At 40.0% G+C, this 17,001-nt stretch overlaps 1 protein-coding gene across 1 annotated transcript in view; it reads left to right on the top strand.

Moving 5' to 3' along the window:
- CSMD1 (CUB and Sushi multiple domains 1) overlaps positions 1–12,441 on the top strand; it is a 2,494,699-nt gene extending 2,482,258 nt beyond the window's left edge. Inside the window, exon 70 of the mRNA XM_040430026.1 lies at positions 12,282–12,441. Within this exon, the coding sequence (XP_040285960.1) occupies positions 12,282–12,441 (160 nt within the window). The remainder of the gene's footprint in view (positions 1–12,281) is intronic.
- Positions 12,442–17,001: the final 4,560 nt, after the last annotated feature.

Here is a 17,001-nt window from a genome sequence, read left to right as displayed (position 1 = left end):
TCTATCAGTGGATCCGTAAAAATCATGCGGACATCTGAATGGAGCTTTACAGGGGGTTGATCAATGACAGGGGGGTAATCAACGACAGGGGGGTGATCAGGGAGTCTATATGGGGTGATCACCACAGTCATTGATCACGCCCCTGTAAGGCTCCATTCAGACGTCCGTATGCGTTTTGCGGATCCGATCCATCTATCAGTGGATCCGTAAAAATCATGCGGCCATCTGAATGGAGCTTTACAGGGGGTTGATCAATGACAGGGGGGTAATCAATGACAGGGGGGTGATCAGGGAGTCTATATGGGGTGATCACCACAGTCATTGATCACGCCCCTGTAAGGCTCCATTCAGACGTCCGTATGCGTTTTGCGGATCCGATCCATCTATCAGTGGATCCGTAAAAATCATGCGGACATCTGAATGGAGCTTTACAGGGGGTTGATCAATGACAGGGGGGTAATCAATGACAGGGGGGTGATCAGGGAGTCTATATGGGGTGATCACCACAGTCATTGATCACGCCCCTGTAAGGCTCCATTCAGACGTCCGTATGTGTTTTGCGGATCCGATCCATCTATCAGTGGATCCGTAAAAATCATGCGGACATCTGAATGGAGCTTTACAGGGGGTTGATCAATGACAGGGGTGTAATCAATGACAGGGGGGTGATCAGGGAGTCTATATGGGGTGATCACCACAGTCATTGATCACGCCCCTGTAAGGCTCCATTCAGACGTCCGTATGCGTTTTGCGGATCCGATCCATCTATCAGTGGATCCGTAAAAATCATGCGGACATCTGAATGGAGCTTTACAGGGGGTTGATCAATGACAGGGGGGTAATCAATGACAGGGGGGTGATCAGGGAGTCTATATGGGGTGATCAGGGGTGATCAGGGGTCATCAAGGGTGAATAAGGGGTTAATAAGTGACAGGGGGGGGTGTAGTGTAGTGGTGCTTGGTGCAACATATTACTGAGCTACCTGTGTCCTCTGGTGGTCGATCCAAACAAAGGGGACCACCAGAGGACCAGGTAGCAGGTATATTAGACGCTGTTATCAAAACGAGAGATGACGCGTATATGCGTGATTGTGCGTAGCGCTGCCACCTCCGGAACGCGAATCTGCGTTAGGCGGTCCGGAGGTGGTTAATAACTGCATGCAAATAAATGATATAATTTCAAAGCACATTTTCATTAGTTGTGCTCCAACTTGAACAAAAATAGATAGATACATATATACTGGCCATTTGCACACACATATAAGGGGCATGATAGAGCACTTACGGATGGAGTAGAATTAACATTCCTGTTTTCTGAGATTTCTGAGTTGTGTTATCTTATCTAAGCAAACACCTTCAATTGCTTTTCAATGACTTTTGTCTCAAGATAACGCGATGAGTTAAGAAATTTGAGTTAGGAGCTGGAGTGCTAATCCTGCTACATCTGTATACACAAGGCATGTCAAACCCTTGTCACTAATATGGAGCACATGCCACATACACACACACAATTACTACTATGACAATTAGAGATGAGCAAAGTTTTGAAAAATTTGATTAGGCAGCTTCTTAAAATTTTAACACAAATATTTTATTTCTTATGAATTTCTTCATCCTGAATCACTTTCTTTTGTATGGACTGGGTGCAATGATGAGGAACAGCAATAGCAGCGCCCCCCATCACGTAACCCCGCAGATGCCACGTTCAATGCTGATTGCTGCATCTGTGACTCACATTCAGCTGCTCAGGAGTTAAAAAAGTCAGGGGATAAAAAAGAAAAATTATACTCACCTCATCCACTTGATCACAAAGTAGCCATCTGTCTTCATTGAAGAAAACCTGCCAAAGGACCTACAGTTAGTGTGATTACATGATCACGCTGGGCGCGTACAGTAAAGTCATCAGTGACGATGTCACTTAGCACGCTCAGCATGATCACATGGTGAGGTCATCACGCTCGCCAACGGGTTCTTTGATGGGTTTTCTTCAATCAAGATTGGAGCAGATGGTCTATCCCCAATCAGCCACCATTTTAGGAAAAATGTATTTGTTACCATGAGTAAATTCGAATTTTTCCTGAAATTCGAATCGTAGTGCACATTGGATAATTAGATTCGCTCAACAATAGAAGCAATCACCAGGTTGGATTCTACAGCTAATGTATCACTAAAAGCAGAGGGAAAATATGGATGTATAGGGAGAGGTATAAGCAGTAGAAAGAGTGAAGTGCTTATGCCGCTGTACAGAACACTGGTGAGACCTCACTTGGAGTATTGTGCGCAGTACTGGAGGCCATATCTCCAGAAGGATATAGATACTCTAGAGAGAGTTCAGAGAAGAGCTACTAAACTAGTACATGGATTGCAGGATAAAACTTACCAGGAAAGGTTAAAGGACCTTAATATGTATAGCTTGGAAGAAAGAAGAGACAGAGGGGATATGATAGAAACTTTTAAATACATAAAGGGAATCAACTCGGTAAAGGAAGAGAGCATATTTAAAAGAAGAAAAACTACCACAAGAGGACACAGTTTTAAATTAGAGGGGCAAAGGTTTAAAAGTAATATAAGGAAGTATTACTTTACTGAGAGAGTAGTGGATGCATGGAATAGCCTTCCTGCAGAAGTGGTAGCTGCAAATACAGTGAAGGGGTTTAAGCATGCATGGGATAGGCATAAGGCCATCCTTCATATAAGATAGGGCCGGGGGCTATCCATAGTATTCAGTATATTGGGCAGACTAGATGGGCCAAATGGTTCTTATCTGCCGACACATTCTATGTTTCTATGTTTCTATGTTTCTATGGAAAATGCTATAAAGCAGCTTAATGCAGAGAGCAGAGATCATGTCAAAATTGTCACAAAGCGGATGTGGATTCATTGTGTCACTTGAACAGATTTGACTTGGGACTTCGTCTAACGGTGCTATTTAAGTGACACCCTGTTTTTTATCTTTTAACTATATTTAGGGATCTGGACTGCTGCTGGGGATCCACCAAACTGGTGCCTCTTGGAGTAGTCTCTGTTCAAGTAACAATTGAACCAGCATGGAGACATTGGTGCAGAGGACAGAGGGTCAGGCAAAACTCAAGTTATGGACACTATCAAACTAGAACAAGTTTCTCAGGCACTTTTCCACAGGGGAAGGTGACTTAAAGGGGTTTTCTAGTAATAATTATTCTTTATCAAGTGTCTACAGCATGCCTCCTGAAACAGAAGATTCATACTTACCTGATCCACACCACTTCAGTCCTCTGAGCTGCCCATGCTTTCTCCATCTTCCAGTTCCCACATTATTTACATCTGGCTGGCCATGAGCATGGTCATATGCACAGCTACAACAAATGGCAGGCTTCAGTGGTGACATGCTGCGTGTGGCTGCATCACTGCTGAAACCAATTATTGACTGGAATAGTGCATGTGACCATGGCCATGGTCAGCCAGATATAAACAGTGCATTGACCGAAAGATGGAGACAGCAGTGGTAAAGCAGAGAATTATAAATGTTTCAAAATGACCCACTGGACCCAGGAGGTCAATAATAATAGTTCAATAGTCTGAGACTAACTTTTATTTAAAACATAACTTTTATTTCTTATTATCAAAAACAAAAAGAGAAAATGTAAAAATACATATAAAGGGGTACTTTGGTAGGGGCTCAAGTGTGTAGCGTACTATCACTTGATGTAGTGGAATCAGGGGGATATTGTTTTCATATCCGCCTGGAGGTAGTGTGAAGTAGTCTATATGATTGTTGTTTTTATAATGTCTGCAGTGTCGTCTGGCACCAAACACTCTGTAAACTAGACTACACTCTATTAGCACATCGACCATAGGGAATGCTCCTTGCTACTTGAAATTGTTATCCTTTCTAGGATTTTACTGTCTCCCTGGTCGATTACTGCTAACTCCTCTAACCAATTGTCTATACTATCGCTGTGCTAATGCTCAGATTGTTGCCCTCGATAGCGAGACACATTAAATATGTACATGATAATAAAATATCAGTCCTGCGATTTTGGGGTATTGAGAAGTTAAGTTTAGGCCCTAGAGGAGGCAATCTAGACAAGAAGCTCCTACAGTGTGAAGCACATTGGATTCAAAGGCTTAACACCATGAGTCCAAATGGCTTAACCCTCCTCTTATGTTAGGGTCAGAACCGACCCGTTTTCAGGTTTTGAATGTCTATAAGTATCACATAAATTAGTTTATTGCATCAAGATTTTTTTACTTTGTCAGGAACCTCTATTTAAACAATGTAATAGAAAAAGAATCCTTTTCACTAAATTATAAAATACTGTGGTGAAAATTAAGACGTTTATGGTGTTAGGGTCAATTCTGACCCAGTTATAATATAGGATTATAGGACTAATAAGTGCCAAAACTGAAATCCTAAACACTCTCTCTGCTTAGTAACACTGACAGCCAATCACCTCTCAGCCCTGTGAGCTGTAGTTAGGGAGGGGCCGATCTCTTTGCCTGCTTGTCTGCTTCTCTAAATAAAGTAAAGAAACATAGGACCAATACATTTCAGAGTTGCTGACTTGCAGAGTAATCATCTCCAATATGCAGCATGCAAGAGTGAGAAGATTTGCAGGAAGCCAAATACTGGATTATATCTTGGATGAAAATGAGGCAGAGGACACAGATCAGCATAGCGATATGGATGAGCAGGTTTCTGAGGCAGAAGATGAAGTAGAGTATCAACCAGAATACACAGACACATCTGATGAGTCTGATGAGGAGGCCACCAGTGCTGAACCTGCTGCTGTTCCTGCTGAAACATTCAAATCCAAAAGTGGTAAGATCTGTTGGAGTTCAGAACCTCCTGACTTACATGGCAGGGCAGCTGCTGCAGATGTAATCAAAATGACCCCTGGGATCACAAGGTTTGCTGTGACGAGAGTAAGTGACATCAAAACATGTTTTGAACTGTTCATGCCATTGTCACTAAAAAAAGTGATCATTGCAATGACAAACCTTGAAGGAAAAAAAGTCCATGGCAACATGTGGAATGACATAAATGAGGAATGCCTAGATGATTATATTGGTGTTCTTCTTCTTGCTGGAGTGTACAGATCCTATAATGAGGCCACTGATAGTCTCTGGGACAAGTCAAGAGGCAGATATGTCAAGATGGCTGTGTTTTCTAACATCCTAGATGTGTCTGCATACAATGCATTTGTGTTATGGACCCACATCCACCCAGGTTGGAACACAAAAAAAAATAACAAGTGGAGAATATTTCTCGAGGAGCTAGGAAGTTCCCTTGTCAAGGCACACATTGAGCAAAGGAAACGGGTGTCTCGAGATCCAATCGCTGCAGCCGTGATCAGACAGATGCAGAGTTCATCAAGCACTCCATCCACACCATCAACAACACAAAGAGAATCAGTGCCAGTATCCTCATCATCATCTAGCCTTGCCTCAACATCAACCAGCACAGCCACAGCCACAACTCCAGTAAAGCCATCTGATTCTAAAAGAAAGAGGTGTCAGGTCTGCCCCAGCAATAAGGACAGAAAGACACACACATTATGCCTCCACTGTAAAAAATATATCTGCAAAGAACATGCTAAAAGTGTCAGCTTTTGCAACACATGCATCTAAAAACACCCACACAAACACATGCAAGTTCTTGCACAAAGATGCTTTGAAACTAGTACTTGATTTCTATTGGTTTGCCTTGCTTGATTGTGTGTTGTTTGTTTGACCTTGCAAGTCTACATTTTGTATTATTACTTGCTTTTCATTGTTTATGAACGTTTTATGTTAAAAAAAAAAAAGACTTTTGGCTATTTTCTTGAAGTAAATATATATTGGTCAAAATTGACCCTAACACCATCAATGTTATTATAGTTAATGTTATTAAAATAAAAAAAAAAATATTAAAATAAAATTTAAGAGATGTGTTTAACCCCTTAAGGACCTAGGACGTACCGGTACGCCCTATTTCCCGAGTCCTTAAGGACCTAGGACGTACCGGTACGTCCTGACTTAAAATCTGTATTCCGGCGCCCCAGGGGTTAATTGGAACGGGATTTCGACTGAAATCATTCAGCCGGCATCCCGTAACAATGCAGGGGGGGTCATTTGACCCCCCCGTATCGGCGATCGCAGCAAACCGCAGGTCAATTCAGACCTGCGGTTTGCTGCGCTTTTTGCAGTTTCTGATCGCCGCGGTCCCTGACCGCGGGGATCAGAAACTTTAGAGTGGCTAAAATAAATATTTTTCACCCCCCCCTGCACCCCTGCACGATTTTATGCCGGAGGGTGGTGCGGGGGGGGGGTGTCGTAGGCGGTGGGGGCGTTGCGGGAGGCGGGCGGTGCAGCAGGCGGGATCGCGATCCCCCGCCCGCCTCCCCATGAACGATCGTTGGCTTCTAGTGGTTGTACCAGGGTGCCAGCACATTGCTGGCACCCTGGTATAAACGGCTGACATCTGTGAAGATGTCAGCCGTTTAACCCTTTCCATACCGCGGTCCGTACGGACCGCTGTATGGAAAAAGTTAACTGTCATCGGTCAGGGAGCTCCCTCCCTCTCCATCGGGGGGCTGCTGTGGCTTTGCAGCCCCCCGATGGAGAGGGAGAGAGCCCCCAGAGAGCCCCCCTCAGCCCCGTGCTTACCCTTCCCCGTCTGCGAAGTTCTGAGCAGACGGGGAGGGTTCCCATGGCAACAGGACGCCTGCTCAGGCGTCCTGCTGTCCATGGTGCTGAACAGATCTATGCTAAAAGCACAGATCTGTTCAGTGTAAGTAAAATACAGTACAGAACAATATATATTGTTCTGTACTGTATTATACAGACACCAGACCCACTGGATCTTCAAGAACCAAGTGGGTCTGGGTCACAAAAATGTAAAAAAAAGTGAAAAAAGTTAAGATAAAAAAAAAAACATTTATCACTGAATAAAAATTAAAAATATAAAATAAACTACACATATTAGGTATCGCCGCGTCCATAACGACCTGATCTATAAAATGGTCATGTTACTTTCCCCACACGGTGAACGCCATAAAAATAAAAAAATAAAAACTATGAGAAAATTGAAATTTTGCCCACCTTACTTCCCAAAAAAGGTAATAAAAGTGATCAAAAAAGTCGCATGTACGCCAAAATAGTACCAATCAAACCGTCATCTCATCCCGCAAAAAATGAGACCCTACTCAAGATAATCGCCCAAAAGCTGAAAAAACTATGGCTCTTAGACTATGGAGACACTAAAACATGATTTTTTTTTTTTCAAAAATGAACTCATTCTGTAAAACTTACATAAATAAAAAAAAGTATACATATTAGGTATCGCCGCGTCCGTATCGACCGGCTCTATAAAAATATCACATGACCTAACCCCTCAGATGACCACCGTAAAAAAATAAAAATAAAAACAGTGTAAAAAAAGCCATCTTATGTCACAAAAAGTGTAATAGCAAGCGATCAAAAAGTCATATGCACCCCAAAATAGTGCCAATCAAACCGTCATCTCATCCCGCAAAAAATGAGACCCTACTCAAAAAAAAAGTGCCAAAAAAGCTATTTCTTGTTACCTTGCTGCACAAAAAGTGTAATATAGAGCAACCAAAAATCATATGTACCCTAAACTAGTACCAACAAAACTGCCACCCTATCCCGTAGTTTCTAAAATGGAGTAACTTTTTTGGAGTTTTTACTCTAGGGGTGCATCAGGGGGGCTTCAAATGGGACATGGTGTCAAAAAAAACAGTCCAGCAAAACCTGCCTTCCAAAAACCGTATGGAATTCCTTTCCTTCTGCACCCTGCCGTGTGCCCGTACAGCAGTTTACGACCACATATGGGGTGTTTCTGTAAACTACAGAATAAGGGCCATAAATATTGAGTTTTGTTTGGCTGTTAACCCTTGCTTTGTAACTGGAAAAAAAATATTAAAATGGAAAATCTGCCAAAAATGTGAAATTTTGAAATTGTGTCTCTATTTTCCATTAAATCTTGTGCAACACCTAAAGGGTTAACAAAGTTTGTAAAATCAGTTTTGAATAGCTTGAGGGGTTTAGTTTCTTAAATGGGGTCACTTTTATGGAATTTCTAATCTAGGGGTGCATCAGGGGGGCTTCAAATGGGACATGGTGTCAAAAAACCAGTCCAGCAAAATCTGGCTTCCAAAAACCAAACCGCGCACCTTTCACTCTACGCCCTACTGTGTGCCCGTACAGTAGTTTACGGCCACATATGGGGTGTTTCTGTAAACGGCAGAGTCAGGGCAATAAAGATACAATCTTGTTTGGCTGTTAACCCTTGCTTTGTTAGTGGAAAAAATGGGTTAAAATGGAAAATTAGGCAAAAAAATGAAATTCTCAAATTTCATCCCCATTTGCCAATAACTCTTGTGCAACACCTAAAGGGTTAACGACGTATGTAAAATCAGTTTTGAATACCTTGAGGGGTGTAGTTTCTTAGATGGGGTCACTTTTAGGGAGTTTCTCCTCTAGGGGTGCATCAGGGGGCTTCAAATGGGACATGGTGTCAAAAAACCAGTCCATAAAAATCAGCCTTCCAAAAACCAAACGGCGCACCTTTCACTCTACGCCCCGCTGTGTGGCCGTACAGTAGTTTACGGTCACATATTGGGTGTTTCTGTAAACGGCAGAGTCAGGGCAATAAAGATACAATCTTGTTTGGCTGTTAACCCTTGCTTTGTTAGTGGAAAAAATGGGTTAAAATGAAAAATTTGACAAAAATATGAAATTCTCAAATTTCCTCCCCATTTGCCAATAACTCTTGTGCAACACCTAAAGGGTTAACAATGTATGCAAAATCAGTTTTGAATACCTTGAGGGGTGTAGTTTCTTAGATGGGGTCATTTTTGGGTGGTTTCTATTATGTAAGCCTTGCAAAGTGACTTCAGACCTGAACTGGTCGCTAAAAATTGAGTTTTTGTAAATTTCTGAAAAATTTCAAGATTTGCTTCTAAACTTCTAAGCCTTATAACATCCCCAAAAAATAAAATATCATTCCCAAAACAATTCAAACATGAAGTAGACATATGGGGAATGTAAAGTAATCACAATTTTTTGGGGTATTACTATGTATTACAGAAGTAGAGAAACTGAAACTTTGAAATTTGCTAATTTTTTTCAAATTTTTGGTAAATTAGGTATTTTTTTGTGCAAAAAAAATAATTTATTTGACTTCATTTTACCAGTGTCATGAAGTACAATATGTGACGAAAAAACAATCTCAGAATGGCCTGGATAAGTCAAAGCGTTTTAAAGTTATGAGCACTTAAAATGACACTGGTCAGATTTGCAAAAAATGGCCTGGTCCTTAAGGTGAAAATGAGCCCGGTCCTTAAGGGGTTAAATACTCCTCAGAAACATTCTGGTGACATAACAGCCTTTTATTTACTTATAATATTCTATTGAGGTTTATTTTACCATTTTTTAAATTTGAAAATGAGAGGTATGCTATCAAAAGAAAGGTCTAAGGGGTCACACCAAAAATATTAAAACCAATCTTTTCAAGGATAAAGAAGCCAAACAAGGTATGTAAGAGGTAAGAAACAAATTGAATGATAAATAATTGTTCAGAGGGTATTTTATGGCCGATTTAAGACACGGGTCAAAACTGACCCGTTAACATCATGGATAGTAACAGAAAGCTAACATAAGAGGAGGGTTAAATGAAGGGTTCTCCTTCACAGCGTTCATATGAAGAGTGCCAAGAAGAGGATTCTCCCCAGGCTCTATCTGCTGGGATTATAGTCAAATTGATAATGCTTCTCTCTCTCTCTTAAGAAATTACTAAAAATATCACCAGTAAAAAAGTAGCAAAAACTAGAATGTTGAGAAATAAAAGGGCAAGAATATCCAGATCTGATGATGAATAGTAGACATATAATTTATGACGGTAATAATAGAGACATCTGGAGAAAGTTCCAATACACACGTAAAACTTATAAGTCCACGCACTTGCGCAATACGATGCGTGTATGCAAAAATTTTGTAAGTCCTAGTCCATGCGCTGTTGATGTTCTATCCTCTGAAATAAGTTAGTCACTGCATTTGCACTTTCGGGTAACTCCACGCATTTGGACAATATCACACATATATATAAAAACACTACCTCCTTAAATGTAGCTGGATCCTCCGCATATACGCACCTAAGTCCCAGCGCATGCGCTCTTAGTATTTTGAACTGGGATTAATTCTAAGTTCCCAACACATGCGCACTGACTATGCAGACGGAGATAGCGAAATTTCCAAGTTTCAGCGCATGCGCTATAAATCTTTGTAGCCTATAATATGGATAAAGTTTTTGCGTCTGCGTATTGGCACAAGTAGAGATCCTGAATCTCCTAAGTTCTAACGCATGCGCCCTTAACATCTTGGAACTTGGATTATTTCTAAGATCCTAATGCATGCGTACAAACCGTGTGAGTTGAGATCCTGAACTCTCTAAGTCTTAGCGCATGCGCCTCTAATAGTTGGAACTTGAAATATTCTAAGTTTCTAACGCATGCGCGCAACTAGCTTTTGGATTGGTCTATAACATTGACACCGCGATCTCAGATACGGATATGATTGGCCCTAAAAGATGTCTGCTAACGCGAAATGCGAACACTCATAGGCTAATGATTGGAAAGATCCGCCCTATGGGTATATAGGACTTCTCATAGCAAACACTCGTGTTAGTTGTGGCTCCATTTCCCCTAAAGACGCCGCTTTTTGCGGTGAAACATGTCGGAGGAGCTGCGTCTTTAATGTATTTTAAAGATTGTGGTAGGGCAACAATCTTAGCATTAGCACAGCGACCTGCAGACGCTGTGCGCACATGCTCATATGATAGGGGCAGTATAGACAATTGGTTAGAGGAGTTAGCAGTAATCGACCGGGGAGACAGTAAAATCCTAGAAAGGATAACAATTTCAAGTAGCAAGGAGCATTCCCTATGGTCGATGTGCTAATAGAGTGTAGTCTAATTTACAGACTGTTTGGTGCCAGATGACACTGCAGACATTATAAAAACAACAATCATATAGACTACTACACACTACCTCCAGGCGGATATGAAAACAATATCCCCCTGATTCCACTACATCAAGTGATAGTACGCTACACACTTGAGCCCCTACCAAAGTACCCCTCCATATGTATTTTAAAATTTTCTCTTTTTGGTTTTTGGTTTTGATAATAAGAAATAAAAGTTACGTTTTAAATAAAAGACCAGAAACAGGAATTTATAGTTTCAGACTATTGAACTATTATTAAAGCAGAGAATTGGTGCAATGTGGAATTTAAATCTTATGGTTTAGTGGGCATGATGCGGGCACTTGATAAAAAGTCATTATTACTGGAAAACTCCTTTAAGTAACCCAAGGTGGACAGCCTCTTACTCAGGAACATTAGGATTAAAGCTAGAAAGGGAGCACATACATGCCATGCAGGCATATCAGTAGCAAGCCTCAGCCTGCATGGAGGAAAGGGAAGCCAGTAGCACTACTCTGGCAGCAGAGCCCACTGGGTAGGAGGAGGAAAATGAAGGTGTCTGAGCTGCCAGCAAACAGGAACACCAGTGAAGAGAGTGGTGGTGGGCATAGACTACCAGTATAACAACAATCTCCATCCTGGACACTTACAGGAGCAGTACTCAGCAAATTAAAAGAGAATAAAACTTCACAGTAACTTTACTCTTAATATTAAAACCTCTGAAAAATGTGTCTCTTTCCTGCCCTCCATTTCCATGTAATTACTCCTTTTCAGGTCATCCATGCTGTTTACCTAATTCCCCTCCCCCCCCCCTTCATTACTGCAGCTGACTTTTCAAGTTTGAGGCAGTAAATAGCTATAAAATAGACACTAACCTTTTCAGTCTGTTGAGCACCACAGAGAATGACCTCACAACTTTTGTAACAGCGAGGGATGGAGTAAAACAGAAGACTACCTCTTCTTCTTTTTCTCTTACCCATCCTTCATTCTTTATGTATAAGCATCCAGACCACTTATACTGCTGGGTCATACTCCACCATGATTTTTCAAGATGCTTTCGCCTGCTGGATACAATAATTGTGCTTCCTCTAAAACAGAGAGGAAATCATTATCTATTGCGTATATCTGCCACTATGACATCTATTTAAATGTATTTTTTTTATTTGTTTCTATCTTAATTGCTAGGTAAGTTATTTTTAGTATATTCAAAACATTTCATTCTTCACACAATATATTTTTTTCGCTTTATAGGTGTTTTGGTTTAGCTAATATTTTCAATTAATGACTATTTTTATTGATTTTGTTTCCTCTGATTTATAGAGCAAGACCCAAAGTGCAGTATAATGGATATGCTGGACATGAAAACAGTAATGGACAAGCATCATTTGAAAATCCATTGTATGATACAAACTTAAAACCCACAGAGGCAAAAGCTGTTAGATTTGACACAACACTAAACACAGTTTGCACAGTGGTATAGCCTTTGGTGCCCATAAAGACTGATTCATAGCCATACCTCTGATGGACAAGCAGAAATTCCATTGGTGCCCTAAACCAACGTCTACTACTTTTGGCTTTGCTGCTGCAGTCTTTAACACCACTGATCAGCAAACTATCCATGAATCTCTAGTTTTCTTTATTTCAATGAGTTGAGTCTCCTGAAGATGAAGTAAAGACGTCCCTTCATTTCCAATAGGATTACAATACTTGGCTGCAAGCTGCTTACCATCAAGGAATAACGTACTTCAGGAAGACTACATAGTCATGCCACTTTATTATTTTGATGCCTCATAGATGATAACATGTATGTGGCAGAATGCCTTTCATTGCAATATTTTGGGCACTTGGATCATGTGTGTACTGTGATGGATGAACATACCACAGTACATCTATATTTTTTGTATTCCAAGAAACGTGAATGTCCTGAATGACACACAATAAACCTAAAGGAGTGGACAACCTGACTTATGGTTGCAAATATAAAAATGCTTTACCATTAAATCAATGACATTTTGTAACCATTTAAAGCAACCAGATCTATCAGACACTATTTGTGCACTGGGCGGTTTGCAAAAATTTTCATTCAGCTGGTGTTGCAAAATATTCCTGCACAATTTTTTTGCACTAGTATGTTTGAAATGAGTAAATTCCATATCACCAACAAAAACAGGGTTTATAATGAAAATATTCAATAGCTAAAAAATATATCCATCTTCATTTACCACCCATTTCACTAGACACTGTTCTCATAGTTCTGGAAGTCATAATGAGTCATCATTTCCTAACAAAAAGAAACTGTGTTTCTGTTCATTTTACTACAGACAGAGTTTACATCATCATAAACAAACATCTGACATCATTTCCAGAAGCAGCAGTCAATTTTTGTACAATATATATTTTATGTCTTATTTTCTTATAAAAAAATAAAAAAACAGGGTTGACATTAAAAAAAAATTTGTATTATACAATTAAACTGCGGGTGTTTGACAAATTGTGAAAGTTATTTATTCAAACAAAGTGAGAAGTACAAAACTATTGGTATTATTTACATTACATTTTAACAATTTAATTTAAGATTTACTTTCTTTGATGAAATAAGTGTTATGTTACAAAAAACAATGTCAAATCAGCCTCCCTTAATGTCCCTTAGTCTTAAATGTTCCTACAAATGGGTTTTCTGAAAAGCATTTCATATGTTTTACAGGCACATGGACATGGTAAACTGGTCTCTGGAGATAACTTATTGCCTTCTATGGGATAGTTTTCTAGACATCTGTGACCTCTGCAAAAACTAGGTACATGAAAGACTTTGTAAAGAGTGTTGGGAGCACTGGGATAAATAGTTCTAACAATTATATCTATACTTAGAGAATTGGTTTCAGTGATAGAAATTGGTTCCTTTTATCAGATCATGAATCTTTTTGTACAATGTACTGATGTAGTAGAGTTAACACTCATGTTTATGAGACATGTTATCTACACTAAATGCGTTAAGCAAACACCTTCAATTGCTTTTCAATGGCTTTTGTCTCAAGATAATGCGATGAGTTAAGAAATTTGAGTTATGAGCTTGAGTTCTAGCCCTGCTACATCTGTACCTAACTACAATCTGCCAAAAATAGATGTGGGACAATGTAAAGGGATAATATTTCCAATGACAGGTAAAATTATTATTATTATTATTTTTTTTTCATGGCAAATATTTGTTTATGTACAACCCAAATAAGTCTCTTGCTAGTAAGAAACTAGTAGAACTCTCATAAAATTGGAGAAGGGTATGCTTTTTAAAAACGTTAGTGGTTTTACAGAATTTTCTCATATGTGTACTTACATTACTACTATGACATTTTTGGGAGGTTTAAGAAAAAAGTATTTCACTTGCTTAAAGTCAAATAATAATAAAGGTAATTATAGTCATACATTATATTTACAGCTGGGAAAATAAGTATTTGATACACTGGTGATTTTGCAAGTTTCCCCACCTACTAAGAATGAAGAGGTCAGTAATTTTTATTGTAGGTACACTTCAACTGTGAGAGACAGAATTTAAAAAACAAATCCAGAAAATCACGATATGATTTTTATATAATTAATTTGCATATTATTGCATAAAATAAGCATTTCATACAATAGAAAAACAGAACTTTAATTTGGTACTGAAACCTTTGTTTGCAATTACAGAGGTCAGAAGTTTTCTGTAGTTCTAGATCGAGTTTGGACACACTGCAGCAGGGATTTTTGCCCATTCCTCCATACAGATCTCCTCCAAATCTTTCAGGTTTGGGGGCTGTCGCTGGACTACATTGAGTTTCAGCTCCCTCCAAAGATTTTCAATTGGGTTCAGCTCTGGAGACTGGCTAGGCCACTACAGGATCTTAAAATGCTTCTTACAGAGCTACTCCTTAGTTGCCCTGGCTGTGTGTTTCAGGTCATTGTCATGCTGAAAGACCCAGCCACAAGCCATCTTCAATGTTCTTACTGAGGGAAGGAGGTTGTTAGCCAAAATCTCACAATATATCCATCCTCCCTTCAATACAGTGTAGTTGTCCTGTCCTCTTTGCAGAAAAGCACCTCCCAAAGTATGATTTTTCCACCCCCATGCTTCAAGGGGTTGTTGGGGTTGTACTCATCCTTTTTCTTCCTCCAAACATGGTGAGTGGTGTTGATACCAAAAAGTTCTATTTTGGTCTCATCTGACCACATAACCTTCTCCCATGCCCCCTCTGGAACATCCAGATGGTCAGTTGCGAACTTCAAATGGGCCTGGGCATGTGCTGGCATGAGCAGAAGTCCTTGTGTGCCCTGCCAGATTTTAATCCATGGTGGCATAGTGTGTTACTAACCGTAATCTTTGAGACTGTGGTCCCAGCTATCTTCAGGTCATGGACCAGGCCCCCCCCCATGTAGTTCTGGGCTGATTAATGATCTTTCCTAGAATTATCCTTACCCCACAAGATGAGATCTTGCATGGAACTCCAGACCGAGGAAGACTGACAGTCATCTTGTGTTTCTTCCATTTTCTAATAATTGCACCAACAGTTGTTGCCTTCTCACCAAGATTCTTGCCTATTGTCCTGTAGCCCATCCCAGCCTTGTGCAGATCTATAATTTTGTACCTGGTGTTCTTAGACAGCTCTTTGGTCTAAGCCATGGTGGAGAGGTTGGAGTGTGATTGCTTGTGTGGACAGGTGTCTTTTATACAGGTAATGAGTTCAAACAGGTGCAATTAATACAGGTAATGAATCCAAAGTAGAAGAAATTCTTAACGAAAAACAGGTCTGTGAGAGCCAGAATTTTTGCTGGTTGGTAGGTGATCAAATAGTTATTTCATACAATAAAATCCAAATTAAAATCATACAATGTGATTTCTTGGATTTTGTTTTAAATTCTGTCACTCACAGTTGAAGTCTACATACAGTATGATAAAAATTACAGACCTCTCTATTCTTTTTAAATGGGAAAATGTGTAAAATTGCCAGAGTATCAAATAATTATTTCCCCCACTGTATATATTGTACAATTTATTTGCCAGGTTCAAGGTTCAAAGATAACCTGAATGATAAAATGATTTTAAAGATTATATCTCCAATTATATTTTTAAAAGTTTACCACAATTAAAGAAAATAAACACATAGTCTGCAAATCCATTTTTTGTACATACCTGCTCAGGTGCTCTGGCCGAACACTTTGGGATGCTCGGGTGCTCTGCCGAGCACCCGAGCATAATTGAAGTCGAAGGGAGAACCCGAGCATTAAACTAGGCACCCCCTGCTCTGAAGTGGGGAGGGTGTCTGGTTGATAGAAAAAGGTCAGAAAATGATGTAAACACCACTGAAATGGTTCGGGAACAGCATAGGGAGGATGTCTGAATGCATCTTGGATTCCCACGTTGCTGCTGGGAACTATGTTGTCCGAGTAGTACGCCACTTTTATACACTGACACTAATACGCACAAAACTGAAGATAAAATTGATTTAAAGGAAAAATTGCTAGGAAACATTCTTTGTTATATATTTACTTGTATATAAAGTGCAAGTGCTGCCAAAAATTACAAGGAAGAGGCACTCCGATACAAGCTGTATATCACATAAAGGAGGGCCTCATTCACATTGTGGTACAATTGTTCAGGTAGTGGGACTCCTACACTCATAAAGCCTATGCACTAAGTGAAAGGGCTTCCAAAAATTACAAGGAACTGGCATTCCAATAAACCCTTTGTTACACATAAAGGAGGGCATCATACACCCTTGAAAAATTATGATTGATGGCCTGCTGGTGAGCTGACCCTCTAATAAATGATATGCAAGGGCCTGCAGGTGAGCTGACACTTTAAAATATTTTAGGTGCAGGACTGCTGGTGAGCTGACCCTGTAAAACATTATATGCGAGGGCCTGCAGGTAAGCTGACCCTCTAAAAGATTGTAGTTGAGAGACTGCTGGTGAGCTGACCCTCTAAAACATTATATGCGAGGGCCTGCAGGTGAGTTGACCCTGTAAAAGATTTTAGGTGAGGGCCTGCTGGTGAGATGACCTTCTAAAA

Source organism: Bufo bufo, chromosome 4, assembly GCF_905171765.1.
Source record: "Bufo bufo chromosome 4, aBufBuf1.1, whole genome shotgun sequence".
Lineage (NCBI taxonomy): Eukaryota > Metazoa > Chordata > Amphibia > Anura > Bufonidae > Bufo > Bufo bufo.
The sequence above is the reverse complement of the archived record's forward strand: the minus strand, read 5'-3'. Positions and strand labels throughout refer to the sequence as shown.